This window comes from Chrysemys picta, chromosome 15 (assembly GCF_011386835.1).
Source record: "Chrysemys picta bellii isolate R12L10 chromosome 15, ASM1138683v2, whole genome shotgun sequence".
NCBI lineage: Eukaryota > Metazoa > Chordata > Testudines > Emydidae > Chrysemys > Chrysemys picta.
In genome coordinates this window covers 742,202-762,151 of record NC_088805.1, presented here as the reverse complement: position 1 = coordinate 762,151, position 19,950 = coordinate 742,202, and the positions used below count along the sequence as shown (strand labels likewise).

General features: G+C 47.5%; 1 protein-coding gene across 1 annotated transcript in view; it reads right to left on the bottom strand.

The window, feature by feature from the left end:
* Positions 1-8,329: 8,329 nt before the first annotated feature.
* The window catches only part of SF3A1 (splicing factor 3a subunit 1), a 23,706-nt gene continuing 12,085 nt past the window's right edge, over positions 8,330-19,950 (bottom strand). The window contains exons 5-16 of the mRNA XM_005278800.5: positions 19,541-19,615; positions 17,911-18,061; positions 17,149-17,342; positions 14,895-15,012; positions 14,588-14,773; positions 13,897-14,018; positions 13,492-13,734; positions 12,479-12,689; positions 11,580-11,731; positions 10,535-10,636; positions 10,236-10,307; positions 8,330-9,112 (exon numbers count right to left, since the gene is read on the bottom strand). Of these exons, the coding sequence (XP_005278857.1) occupies positions 9,011-9,112; positions 10,236-10,307; positions 10,535-10,636; positions 11,580-11,731; positions 12,479-12,689; positions 13,492-13,734; positions 13,897-14,018; positions 14,588-14,773; positions 14,895-15,012; positions 17,149-17,342; positions 17,911-18,061; positions 19,541-19,615 (1,728 nt within the window). The 3' untranslated portion in view covers positions 8,330-9,010. The remainder of the gene's footprint in view (positions 9,113-10,235; positions 10,308-10,534; positions 10,637-11,579; positions 11,732-12,478; positions 12,690-13,491; positions 13,735-13,896; positions 14,019-14,587; positions 14,774-14,894; positions 15,013-17,148; positions 17,343-17,910; positions 18,062-19,540; positions 19,616-19,950) is intronic.

The window sequence follows — 19,950 nt, the reverse complement described above, 5'->3', positions numbered from 1 at the left end:
GGTGAAATGTCCCTTGTAATCCACAAGTGCTTGCAGCACCATTGAAAAGTACCCCTTGTGGTTTATGTACTGGGTACCCTGGTGCTCTGGTGCCAAGATAGGGATATGGGTTCCATCTATCGCCCTACCACAGTTAGGGAATCCCATTGCAGCAAAGCCATCCACTATGACCTGCACATTTCCCAGAGTCACTACCTTTCGTAGCAGCACCTGAGTGATTGCTTTGGCTACTTGCATCACAGCAGCCCCCACAGTAGATTTGCCCACTCCAAATTGATTCCCGACTGACCGGTAGCTGTCTGGCATTGCAAGCTTCCACAGGGCTATCGCCACGCGCTTCTCAACTGTGAGGGCTGCTCTCATCTTGGTATTCTGGCGTTTCAGGGCAGGGGACAGCAAGTCACAAAGTTCCATGAAAGTGCCCTTACGCATGTGAAAGTTCCGCAGCCACTGGGAATCATCCCACATCTGCAACACTATGCGTTCCCACCAGTCTGTGCTTGTTTCCCTTGCCCAGAATCGGTGTTCCATGGATAGAACCTGCCCCATTAACAACATGATCTTCAAAGCACCGGGGCCCGTGGTTTGACAGAATTCTGTGTCCGTGTCCGTGTCCTCATCACGCTTGTCGCTGCGCTGCCGCCGCCTCCTCGCCTCGTTTTTCTGGTCCTAGCTCAGCATAAACTCCACGAGAACGCGCGAGGTGTTTACAATGTTCATGAGTGCTGTCTTGAGCTGAGCGGGCTCCATGCTTGCCATGGTATGGAGTCTGCAGTGTTCACCCAGGAAAAAAGGCGCGAAATGGTTGTCTGCTGTCCGTTGCTTTCATGCAGGGAGGGAGGGAGGGGTGAGGCTGTACCCAGAACCACCTCTGACAATGTTTTTTGTCCCATCAGGCACTGGAATCTCAACCCAGAATTCCAATGGGCGGGGGAGACTGCGGGAACTATGGGATAGCTATGGGATAGCTACCCACAGTGCAACGCTCCAGAAATCAACGCTAGCCCCGGTACATGGACGCACACTGCCGAATTAATGTGCTTAGTGTGGCCGCATACATTCAACTTTATACAATCTGTTTCCCAAATTCGAATTATATAAATTTGGATTAATCCCGTAGTGTAGACATACCCCAAGACAGGGAAATAGTTGTGTCCCGTCTACCAAAGTACTTCCCTGTTCTTCAGGACTCGGTATCTGAACACTGCACAGTCATGAATGGATTTATCCTCACACCGCTGCTGAGAGGCAGGGCAGGGATCCCCAATTTACCAGTGGTAACAGGGTTCTTAACTCCCATGGAAATCAATGGAAGCGAGGCACCTAAATACCTTCGAGGATCTAGACCAAAGGGACTTGCCTAGCAGGCCAGGGGCTCAGCCATGAACTGAACCCAGATTTCCTGAGTACAATTCCAGACCAATGAACCATCCTTCCTCCCTCTCCCCATTAGGTTTTGTAAAAGCCTCTTTCCCCTGCCCCCTGTACATGGGGCCTAACCTGAAACCAGCAGGGGAAAGAACCTTGCACAATAAGATCAACAGGGGTGGAACCAGACTGAAGATGAGGTGGAATCCAAATCTCTGGAGTCCTTCAGCTGTGATAAGGAGCCATGGGAGAGGGGTACGTGAGAGCTCCATAGAAACTAGGGAGGAGGCTGGGCTAGTTCAGTGGCTCCTAAGCCTTTTGGGCCCTGCTGTCTCCCATCCAACTGCATGTGATCTGACCTATAGTAACACTCTAGGTTGTTACATTTTACAGCATATGAACATATGCTAGACAAGGGGTCTCCTGACTGATTTATAACTAGTGTGCAGTTGAGAGGACATGAAGTCTGAACTATTTGTTTTTCAAAAGTCTGTATCCCAGAGAAACATGCACCAGCCAGGGTTGGAAGGGACCTCAGGAGGTCATCTAGTCCAATCCCCTGCTCAAAGCAAGACCAACCCTGATATTCTATGATTGTAGTTTGGCTTCTTGGTAACCAGTGTGGTATTACAGAAGCTGTATTGTTACTTGAGTGGTGAATCTAATCATAGAATAAACCTCCAGTTTGGGGGATTGTCTGCCTAGTCTTTGCGGCCCTGAATAAGCACTCTCAGTGTGGCCCTCCAGGCAGCGCGGACACACTGGTGCCGCCATCTCTGTGGGAACTGCAGCCATTACTCACCCAGAAAAGGAATGTAAGGAAGATATTTTGTTGTTTTATGCACTTGCCTCCAGTCCCCGAGGGCAGCTCCTGTTTCCTTCTCCTATTTAGCAGCTACTAGTGGAGGCAGCTAGTCTGGCTTTGCCTCCTTGTTTTCATTTTTTACCGGGATCCAGGTTTGTCTTTGCAATGAACTCTAGGAGGGACAGCAAACAAGGAGCCTGCCCCTTGTAACATGCCCATTCCCCACAGATCACCAGCAAGTCAGGTACTGCCTTCAGCTAGGGTTACCATTCGTCCGGATTCCCCCGGATATGTCCGGATTTTTGAACTAAAAATAGCGTCCGGGGGGAAATTTGTTAATGTCCGGACTTCCCTCCCTCCCCCCACAAGCAGAGCACTCGCGGCTAACAGGGCAGCCGGATGGTGCTACTTACGTGGGGCTCCGACAGGGAGAGAGAGTCCCTCCTCCACTTCCCCCTCCCCCCCCTGCAGCATAGCTCACTCCCTCCCTCCCTCCCTGCATTCGCCTCCGGCAGGCTGGAGCTCCTCCCCCGCTGCTGGCCAGCGTGCCGGAGAACGGCTCAGACTCAGCAAGCTCCCAGAGAGCCCTTAGGTGAACCAAAGGGCAACGACAAGGGAGCCAGGGGGCAGGAGAAGGGGCAGGGAGTTCGGGGGGGGGGCTTTCTGGGAGGTGTGGGTAAGGTTTTGGGCAGTCAGGGTACAGGTAGGGGGTAGGGTCCTGGGGGGCAGTTTGGGGGGGGTCTTAGGAGGGGGCAGTTAGGGGACAATGCACAGGGAGGCTTAGGTAGGGGGTGGGGTTCTGGAGGGCAGTTAGGAGCAGGGGTCCCAGGAGGGGGCAGTCAGGGGACAAGGAGCGGGGGGTGGGTGTTTGGGAGTTTTGGGGGGGCTGTCAGGGGGCAGGGGTGGGGAGAGGGATCGGAGCAGTCAGGGGACAGGGAGCAGAGGGGTTTAGATGGGTCGGGAGTTCTGGGGGGGGGCTGTCAGGGGGTGGGGAGTGGTTGGATGGGGTGTGGGAGTCCCAGGGCTCTGTCTGGGGGTGTGGATAAGGGTTGGGGCAATCAGGGCACAGGTAGGGGGTAGGGTCCTAGGTGGCCAGTTAGGACTGGGGAGAGGGTCTCAGGAGGGGGCAGTCAGGGGACAAGGAGCAGGGAGGCTTAGATAGGGGGTGAAGTCTTGGGGGGGCAGTTAGGGGCAGGGGTCCCAGGAGGGGGCAGTCAGGGGACAAAGAGCAGGGGGGGGAGGATTGGGGGTTCTGAGGGGGGCGGGAAGTGGGTGGGGCAGGGGCGGGGCTAGGGCAGGACAGGGGCGGGGCTAGGGCGGGGCTCCTCCCGTCCTCTTTTTTGCTTGCTGAAATATGGTAACCCTACTTCAGCGCTGCATAGGCTACAGGTTGAGAACTGCTGATCTACCTAGTCCAACTCCATCTGCCACTGCAGAAATAGTCCTTCTAGCCCATTTTCTAGTGCTTGGTCTGATCTCACATAGCTCTGGCTTCCATCCCTTCCCCAATGGGAAACTCACACCCTCGTAACTCTCTCTGTCAGGAAGCTTTTGCTGATATTTAACCTCAATTTCCCCACTAGTTCTATGGGCCCATAGGCTAGAACCCAGCTTCCAAACCTGGCTTAAGCATAGCTTGACCCATCCATACTGCCCCACCAAATGCATTTAAATCAAGTAACCAGAACAAAATCACATTTCACAGCAATTCAGTAAACCCAGCTCCAGCCCCTGGGAAGATAGAGCCTAAGATCGGACCTCACTGAAAATGTAAAGGTGGAGATGTGACCAAGCATGATTTTTTTATGACTCCTACGTGATCCTCACTTTCCCTCTGTACTTTGCATTGTTACCCAGTGGAGGAAGAAGGGTTAAGCCTACACTTGGGGGCAGCACAGGACCTGAGGTGGAAATGTCATCTTAGTCTACATCTACACTACGGGGGGGGGGGGGGGTGTCGATTTAAGATACGCAAATTCAGCTACGCGAATTCGACGTATTGCAGCCGACTTACCCCGCTGTAGGGACGGCAACAAAATCGACCTCTGCGGCTTCCCGTCGACGGCGCTTACTCCCACCTCCGCTGGTGGAGTAAGAGTGTCGATTCAGGGATCGATTGTTGCGTCCCAACGGGACGCGATAAATCGATCCCCGAGAGGTCGATTTCTACCTGCCGATTCAGGCGGGTAGTGTAGACCCAGCCTTGGTGTCTGGGCCAGTTAAGGAAGTGGCTGTGACCTACTGAAGGCAACTCTTATCACTGCAGAATCTAAAAGAGACAAGGGCAAACCCCAGTCACCGGAACATTCACCTCTAGCAAACCACCCCCCACTGGAAGGTTTCCCCACCTTGCAGTGGGGAACTGAGCAGAAATGCTAGCTCAGGGACAAAGGATAGAGACACGACCAGACGGCGGGGGGGGGGGGGGGGGGGGAGAAGTGTGGTGGTGTGGTCTGGCTCATCTCATTTGGCTGTTCTTATCTGGGTTTGACTAGGGAGTCAGAGACAGAGCCTGAAATTGAGTTCAGTGCAGCTTGGCTGGTGAATTGTGTTGGCCTGGCCAAAATGGATGTTTCACCTTCATTCCTCTGTGCTAACCTGAGGACTTCCCATGCTGTGGCCAGTGGACTAATAAAGCCAGCTCTGTTTTGAAAAGGTTGTTTGTTGTCTCTGCAAACACTAGCTGAGGTGCATTAGTTCCTGAAGAGTGTATAGGTCTCTCACCAGGAGTCTGGCTCAGTGAATCTCACTGGGCAAAGCTTATGCTGTGAAGCAGGACTAGATTCCAGAAGCTGTCTCAGAGGTGGTGAGGCCACGTGGCCTGCCCTGGATGGGGAGGGAGCTCCTTGGGGGTCTGGCACACTGAAGGGGTTCCCTCCAAGATGGTTTAAGAGTTGGGGTGTAGCACAGATCCCAGGAGACAATTTTGAGTTCTCCTCTTATTAGAGGCCTTCCAGAAGGCAGGAGCACCTCATTCATCTGAGCTCACAGGCTTATAATTGGATGGTACCTGTCATCACCTGTGCAGCCCTCCCCATCACCAAGGCGGAGGATCAACAAGCTCTCCCCTCAGAAGCATGCGAGCCTATTAAGCAGAGAACTACTCCACAAACAGGTCAGAGATAACTGGTTACTAAATCTGTGAAGCTGCCACAGGTCAGCAGGCAAATAAACAAATCATTAGCTTAAGTAAATGGTGCATGTTTCTCTGGGATACAGACTTTTGAAAAACAAATAGTTCAGACTTCATGGCCTCTCAACTGCACACTAGTTATAAGTTAGTCAGGAGACCCCTTGTCCAGCATAATCTGGACTGAACGTCCAATTCCACAATTCCAGAGACACCAGCCTGTAACTAATGTTATACACTTGAGCTGGGTTTGAACCAGTGACAGACAGGTGATCCCATTACCAAAGCTCTGAGCCAGCCATGTATTTCTACTGACCACAGATTAGGGACCATGCCCATTGGAATGACATAAAACTAGTGCATTAAACAAACCCCTTTGGTTGCCACCAAGATCTGAGGATAGCACTAGAAAGATTGAATTTCCTGTAGGAGAGATGTATCACCATCTGCTTCCTATGTCTCAGCTGTAAGTTAGGGAGACATCCAAGGATCCTGATGCCATGAGGACAAGTATGAGAGTGAAGTCAGTTTGAGTGGTTTCTGATGCCAAAAGATAAATACAAACCCATAGATTCCAAGGCCAGAAGGGACCATTGTGATCACCTCATCAGACCTCCTGTATAACCCAGGCCATAGAACTTCCCCAGAACAATTCCTAGAGCAGATCTTTTAGAACAAAATCCAGTCAATTTAAAAATTACCAATGAAGGAGAATCCACCATGACACTTGGAACAAAAATTTAACAAGGGGCAATTACTCTGTTAAAAATTTACACCTTATTTCCAATCTGAATGTATCTAGCTTAAACTTCTGGCCATTGGATCATGCTATATCTTTTTCTCAACAGCCTTAGTTTTCTTGTGCTGTCCTTTACATTACAATTGAAGGACAAGATATAAGATTTTAACAAAAGTTGCATTTTTAAATCATATGCAATGTTTCACTTTTTTTCCCACTTAATAAGAATGCACGTACCATGGTCTCTAGGTGAATGTATCAACAATGGTAGAACAGATCTTTCTAACACTGAGCCAATGACGATTGAGAATGGATGTTTGTACAAAGCCTAGAACAAGAGGGTCCTAGTGCACGACTGGGCTTGTAGACATTACAATAATACAAATAAAACTGCTCATTGCCCCAGCTAAACCTGTTGGGCCACCTCATCGCTGTTTCCTCAAGAGCAGTCTCTGAAAAATAGTCCCTACAACATACTTTGAAGGTCAGCAAACTCGGGCTGTGCCCAACCAAGTTCCAGTATCATAGGCCTTCCACTACAAACACTGCTCCAGGCATAAACACTGGGGAGGTCAATTTCAGTGCTAGAGTACTTCTCAACAGCTGGGATGGAGCATGCAAGGAGAGGGGGTCACCAAGATGGAAGCCATAAAAGGCTTTCTAGATCAAAGCCAACACTTTGAAGTGCACCTGGAAAAGAATCAGAAGCCAGGGAAGTCTAAAGCACCCAGGTCTCTCACTCCCTGCATAAGAGTGAGGAGGCAGCCATGTTCTGCACTAATTGGAGGTTTCCCAGTGGTATAGGGTAGTCCCAGAGAGCACACATTGAAATAATCCAGCATGGCAGTAACCAGAAAGTGTAGATCACTCGTGGAAAGGTCCCCAGCCAACAGGTGTGGGTGCAATCTCCTTGCCAGGTGTAGATGGAGTAAAGCACTTCTGTTTCCAGACTAGCCAAGGACCCTGCAAGAACCCTAGGCATGATCAGTCCCCAGAACTTCAGTGGGATTTAGAGGTGGTCAGGCCATCAGATGGCAAATACCATTAAGGAAAGACAGGAGCTTCTTCATTCCTCTGCCCAGATACTCCCAGCCTACTGTTAGTCACAGCTTCACAATGACATAATTCCCACCAGACCGTAATTCTCTCCCCCCCCCCCCCCAGCTGAAAATGGGTTTTATAGATGTGACTCTCCAAATCTGTAATGAATAAGGCTGTACAAGGTTGTAGGAGATTAAAAACCCCAGAGAGTGAGCCAAATTCTTACAGCTGTTACACCAGTGTCTGTTGGTTGATTCTGGGGTAAACCCCACCCCCAGCTATGCAAGTTGTTTTAGCACCCAAATCTAGGCCCATCAGACCTGACCTAATGCTCTCTTCCTGAGTATGCCTCCCCTGCAGCTCTGTGACCTGGGGTACTGCTCTCTGCTTTCCCCAAACACCGAAGATCTGAGACACCCATAATTGGTTACTGACCAGGCACCGAACTACGATCTTTTTGTTTTGCCTTTTTAAAAAGGCAGTCAGAACTATATTCCTCCCGGATAGAACCATGAATCTCCTCCATCCATAGTGAGCCCAACACCACCTTCCCCCCGGCTCTCAGCAGCCCTGAGCACAGGTCCCTCTCCTACGGCATAGGTCACATTGGTCTAGTGCATCCAGCTCACTACCGTGCTGCTCTACTTTCTCATCCACACATGACCAGCTGAAGAGCAGTTGGCCACCAGTAACTGCTGGCTTCCATGGGCCTGGAGTGCTGCCAGCCACCTGTTGGGCTCTGGCCATGCCCATTTTCTACAACAATATAATCTGCTCTTGTCCACCCCTTTGTGGGCTGGGAGTATGAAGGATGTCATAGGTTGTCCTTGACCCGATGTAATGGGCATGAAAAGACAAGTCTCTTTTCTCATGCTGCCACCTCTAAGAAATGAAGAGCTGTTTTCTTTCATATAAAAATAAGACTTAGAGGATATGGCTAGTTTTGTTTTTCTTAAGATGTCTGAGCAATAGATACGGATGATTTTAAAAAGCTCAGAATTTACTATCGAACAATGAAGATCTCCTGAAGCACCAGACAACAACTGACTGAAGGATCCAATGACACAGACAGATATGCCCTCCTGGAAGTACACAGTTGGCTCAAATATGGTCTTTTCAACATAGAGCTTAAAGTGCTTGCATATAATTAGCCCAAAAGTCTTTTGAGCCATGCGCAGGAGTGCTACAGAGTTGGGTAGGTCTCAATATACAGGACATCCACAACTAAAAAATGAAGAGTCACTACTGAGATTCCCCACTGTGATTAGAATTTTATTAAAACAAGTCACATACTGTACAGTATGATCAGAAACAATCTTAGAGCCTCTTTATCAAAACCAGCAGCAAAGTACAGTTATTCCAAAGGATAAAATCCAAAAACAATCACTGCAGGAGATTCTTACATGTACATTTCACAGAGAAGGAGCAAGGGGTTTATTATACTAAATAAAGGAGTTCTCAATTACAAAAAAGATTAAGTGAAACGGCTAACATTTTAGTCAGGCAGGTGATATTCCCTGTGTCATAACAAACAGGGCTGCAAAATGAAGATGGATTTTTAATGTCCAATCTGGACAAGATCTCAACTGAAATGCTGCCACTGCTGCTGTAGGGAATGAAATGAAAATAGTGAGAATTAAGAACAGCATTCTAGCAAAGTGTCACAAGAGCTGTGAAATTACATGCAAGGTCACAACATTTACATGGCTTTGTCTGGGTGATATGAATTCTCTCCAGCCCTGTAACAGTCTGATTTTTGGATACAGGACTAAGGACTAAAATACAGTCAATAGCTCCAAAGTGGGGATTAGTAAAGTATCACAGGTTGATGTTTCATCTTGTCACAGTGTCCCCAGAAGCTGCAGGATTCTAGTTGTTGGGTTCACACAAATGGCAGAGCATCCGACAGTTGTAGGCACCCTGACTCCTACTTCTTTCTGCCTCCTCTTTCTTTGAGTGCCAAGTGAATCACAGAACCACTTATCATGTTGTAGTAAGCCAGAGAGTTGGAGTCCTTGATGAAAATGCCCTGCAAGAAACAACAGGAGGTCTCAGTGCTCCCTCCAGAAAGATTCAACAATCTGGGCAATCAGGAAGTTCACTACTAAACTAGGAGGGACCCAGGGTGGTTCGGTGTACAGAGGAGGGACCCCAGTCTCCCAGAGAGAAAGATGATGTGGAGGAGCTGGGTAATAAGAGTTAGGCTTCAGTGCTGTCACAGTATTTACACATTGCAGCCGGAGTGCAGAGACAAGTGTTTACTCTTTTTCAGGATGAAGTTTAACAGATTTAGGTTTTGCCCAAAAGTGAATTCTTTGAAAGATTAGAGCAGAAATATCACTGTTTTTTAAGAAGCTAGATATTGTGTGAGAGAGAGAATACATATCTGTCATTATAAAAGAAAGGTGTTTTCCCCCTCTTTTTTAAATAGCTCTACAGCCTTGGCAGGAAAGGCTGAAATTTGGCAGGGATATGTTCCTTTTGGTGTTCTAGCAAAAGTCACTCTAGAGTTGGCTGGGTTACGATGGCTTTAAAATCCTACTGCATGCATGATTGTACTTTGTAGTAGCAGTGCTTTTTTTCCCCTTTCTTTCTTTCCTTTTTTTTTTTAAACTTCTCAATATTTTGATGTTCTGCACATACATGTGCAGGAGTTGTGGAATTTTCATGGGCAAACCCTGTAAATCAACATGTATATGGTCTTTGGAGTAAAGATTAGAAAGCAGAGGGAGACCGTCTCATTCAGTGCACACAAGAATACACTCAAAGCAGCAGGGCTCTGAAGAAGCTACTTCAATGGTACAGTGTCCAACCCCAATACACACAGAGGGCTCAAATCAGCTTAGTTACACCAGTGTAAATTCACAGAAAGCCCATTGGCTTCAACAGATTTATACTGCAGTGGTGACAAGATAAGAGCGAATCCACAGAATCACTCTCATTCACTGTCTGCCATCCAGCCTGTGCACTGACTGGGGAAGGGCCTCTGCACAAACTGTGTGTGATGTAATTAAAGACTGCCCTGTACTGCATGCACACAAGAGGCAGAGTGAGGCAGCTCTCAGGGCCTTGTAATTTTTTTTTACTGTACGGAAAAAGTGCAGGTAAGTGGCAAGGCAGCATTTGAAGGGTTAACACTGTCACATACTCACCTCATACTGCAGCTTCTGTTTCCCTGCTGGCATCCCTGTGGCCTCGTGGATCTTAACCTTTATAACAGAGACCTAAAAACAAGCACAGAGAGCTCAGTCCCTCCAGCGCCCAGGGCAGTGCAGGGCACGGCACAAGTGGCCAGCTCCACCCACTTCCGTCCCCCATGAACTGTACACAGTTGCAATGTGGGGAGAGTCCAGAGTTTACAGCCTCAGCCAGGCAGTTTAGATGCTGTCCTGCCAGCAATCACACAGCAATGGAATAGCAGGAGTTAAGGCCAGGTTAACAAGTCACGTACCTGATCGGAGAGTGGAAGGGTGAATACCAGCACCTGGCCATTCAGTTTCCATTCAGTCTTGTCCTGCATGTTGGGAACCTGAACTTTAACTGTGACTGGACCCTAGGAAAAGAATTAAATGTAGTTACACACACAGATGGTCCTTAATGCATACAGACAGATGTGGGGTCAAGAGGCAACCACTTTGCTGTTCCTTTGGGTGCCGCCAACTTGCACCTTTCAATTCCCTGTTGCTAGGGAGTCAACATTAATGTGTTTTATTTGCTTCATTACTCTTACTTGGCAAGTCATTTTGTCAAAAGTCAGTTAAGAGTTCTGGCTGCCCCCTCTCACCCCCCAATTATTCCTTATTAACTTCTGACTGTTCATTAGGTGGTTTGACTCTAGTGACATGGGGAACACTACCAAGATCCTTCTACAATCAGCATTAACTGTACTGTATGCATGCATACAGCACTTACCACAAAGGGCCCCTATTGTGCTGTACAAGTACAGGACAATAATATTCACTACCCTGAAGAATTTACAACTCAGTTTCAGAGAAGATGCAGTGAGTGACAGACATGGGGAAGGAATTATAAGTCAGTTTAATATCCAAGTCACCCTTGATCTGGGGACACTTCCTTGTAGGGAAATGGACACATTTTAACAGGTCTTTACCATGTGTGTGTTAACTGGAGAACTACTAAAAGCTACTCTGCATACTTAGCCTTTCCTTAAGATTGACTTTCCCATGCTGCCCTTCTCTCCAAGAGAGGAAGTCTTAAGTTTGTGTATACAGTCATATAACTTTCCAGGTAAATTTAAATTAACTCAATTGCTCTAGGGAGAGTGACAGGAAGGAGCTACTTCAGAGATGCAGAGTCAATTTCTCATGGGGCACTTGGGCCTGCCAGCTGCCCTCCTGAATGTCCGTCCATTGATTCAGGTACCATTTTAGAGGAGATGGCCTCTTTCAGGGAGAGACTGAATACTCCAGTGTGGTCAGGAGTTCCCAGCACTACACAACAAGCTGTTGGACTTTGATGCTACTCAAATTATATACCTTGTTCCTGCGCAGGAACTCCTCCTCTGGCATCAGGCTGTCCTCACTTTTCGGTTTCTTAGACACAGGTTCATCCTCCATGGGTGGTGGGGGGTGAGGAGGCATTGGTGCTGGGGCAGGGACTGGAGCCACAGGAGGGGCTGGGACAAATGCTGAAACAGGAGGGGAAAAACAGCTACATATACACCTACACATGACATTCAACAACAGTTCCCTTAACATGTTTCTGCAGTAGGCTGGCACAGACCCTAAAGGAAACACCACTAGACAAGGAGGAAATAACATATGATGCTACTAAAGGCCTTCCCATGTGGGGAAAAGATGGGGGGAGCCAATAAACGGCACATGATATTTTTGTGGCTCACGTGGTCCCAGTCAGGCGCACACATCTCAATGTAGTTGTTTGAAAGGTACTCTGGTATGTTATTGCAGTAATTAGAGTGTTGTAGCTGTGTCAGTCCAAGGATATTCAAGAGAGAAGGTGGGTAAGAGAATATCTTGTATTGGGCCAACTTCAGTTGGTGAGAGAGACGAGCTTATACAGAGCTCTTTTTTCGGTCTGACCTAAAGAAAAGCTCTGTGTAAGCTTGACAGCTCGTCTCTCTCACCAACAGAAGTTGGCCCAATACAAGATATTACCTCCCCCACCTTGCTTGCAGTAAGAGGCAGTTACAGCAGCCATTATTTACTCAGCAATAGCTCAGCCACAGGGTTGGAAGTTAGAACTGATTTTAATGACAAGAAATGCGAGCCAGGCCCTTAGGTCTTTCTGACTCATTCAGAAAGCACCATAGAGCTTTAATTTTCACTGGGATGGCCCACCAGAGAGGGAGAGGAGGGATAGTCATATAAGCATCTTCCAGGAGCAATTACGTTGAAAAATGATTCAACTCACTGACCTGTTGGTACTATCATGGGAGGCGGGCGAGGAGCCATCATGGGGGGACCAGATGGCGGCATCGGGACAACATTGATGCGCGGGGCATGTATTATTGGTGGCATGGGGGCTGCGATGACAGAGCCTGGGGGTATACGGACCACAGAAGTCATAGGGGGGCGAGGCATGACAGGAACTGCAGAAACAACAGTGGTGCGAACAGGAGGCGGCATCTAGAAAGAAGACATTTATTACCAGGTGCAGCTCCAGGAGATTCAGTCTCTTATACTGTTCACAAGGGCTGATCAACAGCTGCAGAGGGTCACATTCTGAATCTTTTGGCTGGTCATATTTAGGAATATAAGCTTAGGTGGTTGGGGGTATGTGTACTTCTAGTTGCTACTGCCGTTCTTCCAAATTCCCAGGAAGTTTGGGATTGGGTGTAAAAGCCTCAGTAGTAGCAAAAGTCAGTAGTTACTTTCCCCCCACCCTCAGGAGCCACATTGCACAGCCATAAAACAAGAGAGTAGCCTCAGAGACAGAAGCTCTTTGAACAGAGCCACATGAGCAGAATGCTGTCGACCTCAAACATTAGAACAACTTCAGTGGGGCTGACCGAGTGAGCTGCACACTGTTATTACCATTTCTCGTGCCTACGCCTCTGCCTAGGATTGCTACTTTCACCCTTTAATCTAGTTCACCTTCCTGTCTCTCTGAGCGCTTCCCCAGCTCACATTTCCTTCCTCTCTGATTTGTCACGGTCTGAATTTCTCTCCTCTCTAGTTCATCATCATCTCTTTACAATACCTCAGCTGCTGGAAAACTCTTTCATAACGTATTTTCCATTTCTAATATATTTTAAACTTACTTCTAGGATCAATGTTATCATTTACAGCTAATTTGGCAAAGTGATCTCTTAATTTGCTAATCCCATTTCCAAGCAGCACCCTACCATGACCCATTTCAGCAGCAGTAAAACCTACTTCCAATTTAGCATCAAAGCAGCTGTTTGTCCTTGGCAATAAGAATGCTTACCGATGGAGGGCGTGGCACAGATGTGATTGGGGGAGCATTAGATGGGGGATTCGATGCTGCAGAGGGAGGTGGTGGCTGGGGCATCTCATTGGGCTTGCTGGGACCAATCTTCTCCTTGCTGTCATCTTCTGGCACCAGCCCCTTGGCCTTATGGATAGCTTCAATTTGCTCTTGCAGGGTGATATTGGCCTGAGCAGCCTGCTGTGTGCGGGCCATGCTGCCAGAGTGGCCATCCCAGGTCACCTGGAAAAAGATAATCAGAAGAACATAGACTGTCAAAACTCTGATCAGATTAGCAGATAAGTGAGGGCTGCTGTTTCACAGCAAGAACAAGGCCCTGGAGACTCCCATTCCTACAGGTTAAGGACAGCAGATGGCGAGGTTACAGCAGGATTTGCACCGCACCTTTTCCTCTGGTTTCTGGATCTCCTCTTCTCCAATCTTTTTACCGATAGCAGTCTCTTCCACACCAAAGATATCGGTACGACGCTCAGCCAGCTGTTTCAAGCTACTCTCAATATCCAAACCTGCAGACAGGCAGAGACAGGAAAAAAGATGTTAGACATTTTCTCTCATATGACAAAACAGAACAAGATGACTCAGAGTCCTGCTTAATTCTCTAATTCAGTGGTTCTCAACCTATTTACCACTGTGGATCTCATATGCAGCTCTGTGTGTGTTATGTGAGCCGCATCCACACATTATATATACTGCCTGTATGGCCCAGAGAATGTCACATGGGCCGCATTTGTGTGCTTATGGGCTGCAAGCGGACCACAGCCGCGGTTGAGAACCACTGCTCCAATCCCTTGTTTCACAGAATATTTTTGGTATTGGACCCATTGGTACCGCTGTTACTAAAGAATGAACTTCAGTTAATATGGTGGGTGCAGAACAATGTTTACAGGAAAGCTTCAGTGTTCTTGATGGCTACCAGAATATGTATACTAAATGAGCACAGTACACAAATCGGCATTTCAAGATATGTCAAAGTCCCCATTGATACAGATTAGTTTGACATGATTAAATTAGATTTAAACTATACACTGCGTTTTTAAATGAGTATCTCTTGGAGCCTTGTGAGAGGCAGACTAACCTGGGGCATAGACCTCGTCATCACTCTGTTTCTCACGGATAGACCGATCCCGCTGCTCCAGCCAGCGGGGATCCAGAAGGCCGATTCGCATGTGTTCTTGCATTTTACTGGCAGGAATCTTCTCTCCAGTGATGGGAGACACAAGATATTCATCTGGGGCTGGTGCCGGTGGTAATGGCTTGGAGGCTGAAGGAACAAAACCACATTGTTAAAAATGCCTAACTTGACTGCACATCTTAGAAGCAAGGTCTTGTGTGACTATTCAGTAAGAAATTAAATTGCTCATTGTCACCAAACTCTAGTTTACCTTTGGGATCGTAGTCTTTCCGCACAATGACCTGATCTGGAGTTGGAGGAAGAGGTGGTGGCATCGGGGTCTCTGGAGGAGGTGGAACTTTCTGACTCTCATCTTCGTCATCTGAGCCCTTACATTAAAACAATGCTTACAAGTTATTAACAGCAGATCAAATATCTTAGAACACAGAATATGCAGCAACAGCACTGAAAGTCATAAAGGGCAAAAAAAAAAAAAATCTATGCATCGAGTGAACAGGGCTTATGCAGTCACTCCACGACTGAAACAATCTTGGCTCTAGAGTACAGATTATAGAAGTGAAAAAGGCTTTCTTCTTTGCATACCTAAGCATCTCATTTTTCATTTGTTGACAGTTTCTCCATGGGAAACCTCAAGCCACTTGAAATATCTTTATTAGCAGGTTGTATCATGGGACCCCACCTCATTCCAAAAAATGGAAGTGTCAGAACACCACACTTAGGGTTACCATACGTCTGGATTTTCCCGGACATGTCCGGCTTTTTGGTGCTCAAATCCCCATCCGGGGGGAATTGCCAAAAAGCCGAACATGTCCGGGAAAATGCCGGCATCCCTGCCCCAGTCCCCTGCTTACCTGAGCGGCTCCGGCTGCGAGCTGCAGGCGGATTTCCCGCTGCGGTGGCAGCTGCTGCTGCTCCCCCCAGACACCTCAGCTCTGTGTAGCTGAAGAGCAGAGCTGCCCGAGCGCTACCGGCTTCACGGTTTGCCGGGCAGCCCCCAGACCTCCAGACCCTGTGCCCCCAGCTGGGCGCTTCCCCTCCCGGGCTCCGGCTGCGCTGGGGACGTGCCTGGCCCAGGGTCTGGAGGCTGCCCAGCAAACCGGGCAGCCCTTTTCGCATGGCTGGGAGGGAGGAGGAGGGGGAAATGCAGGGTGCTCAGGGGAGGGGGCAGGGTTGGGGAGGGGCCGGGGTGGGGCCAGGGCCCCGTGGAGTGTCCTCTTTTTAAAAACCTTTAATATGGTAACCCTAAACACACTCCAATCAAGCAGCTTGCACTATGTATCTACAGAGATTTTTAAAATAGCGGAAAGGGTGCCAGCACTAGTGTTGCTGTAATTTAAAGAGAGTGGAGAGTCTAATTATATTTCCCAAAAAAGAGGGAACCAGATACCCCATTTCTCTCTAAAATAACTGCATCTCTCATCTTTAGTTCTGGCACCATGGGGGCTATGGTTTACCAAAGCTAGGGCCCTACCAAATTCAGGGTCCATTTTGGTCAATTTATGGTCATAGGATTTTTAAAAAATCATAAATTTCATGATTTCAGCTATTTAAATCTGAAATTTCACAGTGTTGTAATTGTGTGGGTCTTGACAAAAAGGAGTTGTGGGGTGGGTGGGTCACAAGGTTATTGTAGAGGGGATTGCAGTACTGCTAACCTTACTTCTGAGCTGCTGCTGGCGCAGCTTTCAGAGCTGGGCAACGGCGGCTGCTGGCCAGGATCCCAGCTCTGAAGGCAGAGTCACCACCAGCAGCGGTGCAGAAGTAAGATGGCATGGTATAGTATTGCCACCCTTACTTCTACACCGCTGCTGGTGAGGCACTGCCTTCAGAGCTGGGTGCCTGGCCAACAGCCACTGCTCTCTGGCTGCCCAGCTCTGATGGCAGTGCAAAAGTAAGAGTGGCAATACTGCGACACCTCTAAAATAATCTTGTGATCCTCTCTGCAGATCCCTTTTGGGTCAGGACCCCCAATTTGAGAAACGCTGGTCTCCCCCATGAAATCTGTATAGTATAGGGTAAAAGCACACAAACAACCAGATTTCACGGGGGGAGACCCAATTTCACAGTCCCTGATGCATTTTTCATGACTGTGAATTTGGTAGGGCCCCAACCATAGCCCTTTCTCGTCTCTTCTCCTGTAAGGCAGCTAGTTTGACAACAACTAACATCTCAGGGGCTTCTGAATGCGTCAACTGTACAATGAAAAGTGATCTATTTAATAGGACAATCTTTTAGGTTTTCTCTACAGCAACATTCCTGGAATTCTCTCATGGAGTTTGTACTTTGTTAGAGAACATGCAAACACAGCCCTCCTCATTGGTTCAATGGATGAGAAGGGTTTCTGGCCAACAGATTAATGGGCCAAGATTGAGCTCATTTTTAGGGATAACAGTCATTGAACACCAAGAAGCACAGGGACGCTATGAAGTGAGAGCTTGCAGAGCCCCATATGCCACATTAAAGTCCTATCAATGAAAGTACCCTTTATCACACCAGCTACTTACCTCATCCATATCCTGCACTTGCGTGTCTTGGTCTAGTTGAGATGGGGTCTCCTCTGTCTTCTCTTGCTTTTCATCTTCTTCATCTGACTCCACCTCCATCTCTACTTCCTCACTTTCACCAAACTTCTCATAGCGCTCCTGGATCAGTATGCGAGCCCCCAGCTCCTCAGGAGTGGTGGGAGGAGGGAAGTTCCCTGCAACAAAGAAAAGCAGCAAACATGACGGCTTCTTTAGTACTAGTCATTGCTCAAAATGCAGACACAGGTACCAGTCCCCTTTAATGAAACTAACTTGGGGGGTGGGGGAAATCAGACTGTTGTATTGATGGGCTCACGGGAGCAAAGGCACATAGAAGGGAAAGGCTAGGGATAAGACTGGTCTGAACACCAACATGAAGATATGTGATGAGACAAACTGAAGGCAACGAAGAAAGGGAAGCAGCTACCACAATGGGGTGCTAATGCAGCAACGGAGTTTGGGGGTCTTGATTTTCAGTGGAACAGTTGATAACACCGGAAGCTGCTAGTCACAAAGAAAGTAGTACCAATTAAGCATCAGTGACATCACTAACTGCAGAAGAAACAGGACCTGAACTCAGCAGATATAAAGTTTTTCATAAAATGGACATCATCTGCTTCTGCCTTGCACCCATCTAATATTTTTTACTTACAGCATTTTCCAGCAGCTCTCAAGAGGCATGTATCATCCCCACTAAACACAGAACCTGAGTCACACAGCGGTTATGTCACTTAGTTTTCCTACCTTGCTCATTGGGCTGGAAGTCCACTGTTTCCACAACTACAAAATCATGCCAATCAATCTGGGCATAAGCAACACGTTCCTTCTCCTTCTCCTCCTCTTCCTTCTTTCTCTCTCGTTCCTGGAACTTGGCCCACTCCACCCTGTAGCACACCTGCACAAGGAGGCATAAAGCACTGAGTCACAGAAGTGGGAAGCATGTCACAGTATACAAAGGAGAACCCATTAGGAACCATAAAACAAGTCACAACCCTCAAAAGTGTTCACCTCTATTCTCCAAAATATGTAAGACCCAACATAATCAGTGCCTCCAGGGTAGCCACAAGGGCAACCCCTGGAAGTCAGTTAATTCGAAATTTAGAAATTGAGTTTGATCCTGCATCAACCTGGAAAAACTCCCACTGCCTTCAAGGAGTGGTTTGCTTGAGTATGGGCTGCAGGTTCAGCACTGTGCGGATATCAAACTTTTTCCAAAACACAGATCTCAAATCCTGACAGATTAACACCTGGAACTGTTTGACATACATGCAGTCATGTTCCAAACTGCAAATATAGTCTGCTAGAGGAAAACCTTAATTTTTAAAGATCTGAGGTACTGTATATTAAGAAACCTACAAATAGACTTGACTATGAGTAGCAACTGAGATTTTAGATTGTAAGCTCTTTGGGATGGGAAATGCTTTATGCAGTAAAGCTTCATGAAGATATTACTCCCGGGTGAATTCTGCACCACTGCACAATGCAGAATTTTGCAGAAATTAATGTTGTGCATGCAGAATTTCCTTCTCCCCCGCCCCCACAGAAATGGGCTGCAGAGATGTTGGACACCAGTGGGGGCAGCTGGACCTGGCAGAGCCCAACTTGCAAATGGAAGACAAGGCTGGGGGAATGGGGAAGGAACTGGAGGATTCCCAGCATGCTCTGAAGGAAGGAGATGGCAGCATGCAGGAAATTTTGTGCAAATCCGGGACCCAGCATCAGACTGGATCCCTCTGGATCTCTAGGCTCTAGGAGGGTAGGGGGTGAGAGTATCTGGGCCAGCTGGGGGGGCCCCACAGCTGGCCTCTGGGGGGAGTGGGGGTAGAGGTTGTGAGTATCTGGTTCTCTGGGCCGGGGGGGTGGAAATAGAGGGCATAAGTGTCTGAGCCAGGGCACCCCCTGGCTGAGCTCTAGGGAGGTGGGGGCGGAGAAAGAGGAACTGGGTTGTCATAGGGGTATCTTTTACTCTTTACTCCTGGGGGAATTTGTGTGTGTCTGTATTGTTACAGACATACTTGCTCACAGGTATTCTGAAATAATTTATCAAAATAATTGAAACTCATGTGATTATATAGTGTTATTTTTACAAATAAAATTTGTAGAATTTTAAAATATTGTGTGCAGAATTTTAAATTTTTTGGTGCAGAATTCCCCACAGGACTAAGATATAAAGCCTGCTACACAAGTGGTTGATCAGATCAGCTTATTTTCCCATGCTTGGAAAACTGTTTGAAATGCCCTGTTCCCACACTTTGTTCTCGTTGTGCTTACACGTGATGTCAATAATTAGAAAGATGCTGAGCTCAAAACCAGAAATAATTCAGAACAAGACTGAAATGCTTCAGTCGTTTTGTGGAAATTAGTCACAAGTTACCTGATCCAGGACTTCTCTAGGGTTTTCAGCCTCCTTCTTGAGTTTGATAAGTAAGCCTTTAGGTGGGATCAAGATCTGAAACACATTTTCAGGAGATCACTGATGACTATCATATAAATTGGTTCATAATTAAGGAAGCTGTCCTAATTATCTTGTTTCTACACCAGACAAAAATGAATCTTATGACTGGATCCCCTGAAGCTAAGCTCCATTTCTCCTGTTACCCTATTTTTAGCTATCACCAATACTCAGGTATAGTATTCTCTCACACTGCCATTTCACCTGCTTCTCTTGCTATAAAGGAACAACTTTTATCTGCATTAGAGTAGCACTCAGAACATCCAAATCAAGTTTGGGGTCTCATAGTGTTAGGCACCATACACGTTTTTCTGACAATGAGCAAAACATTC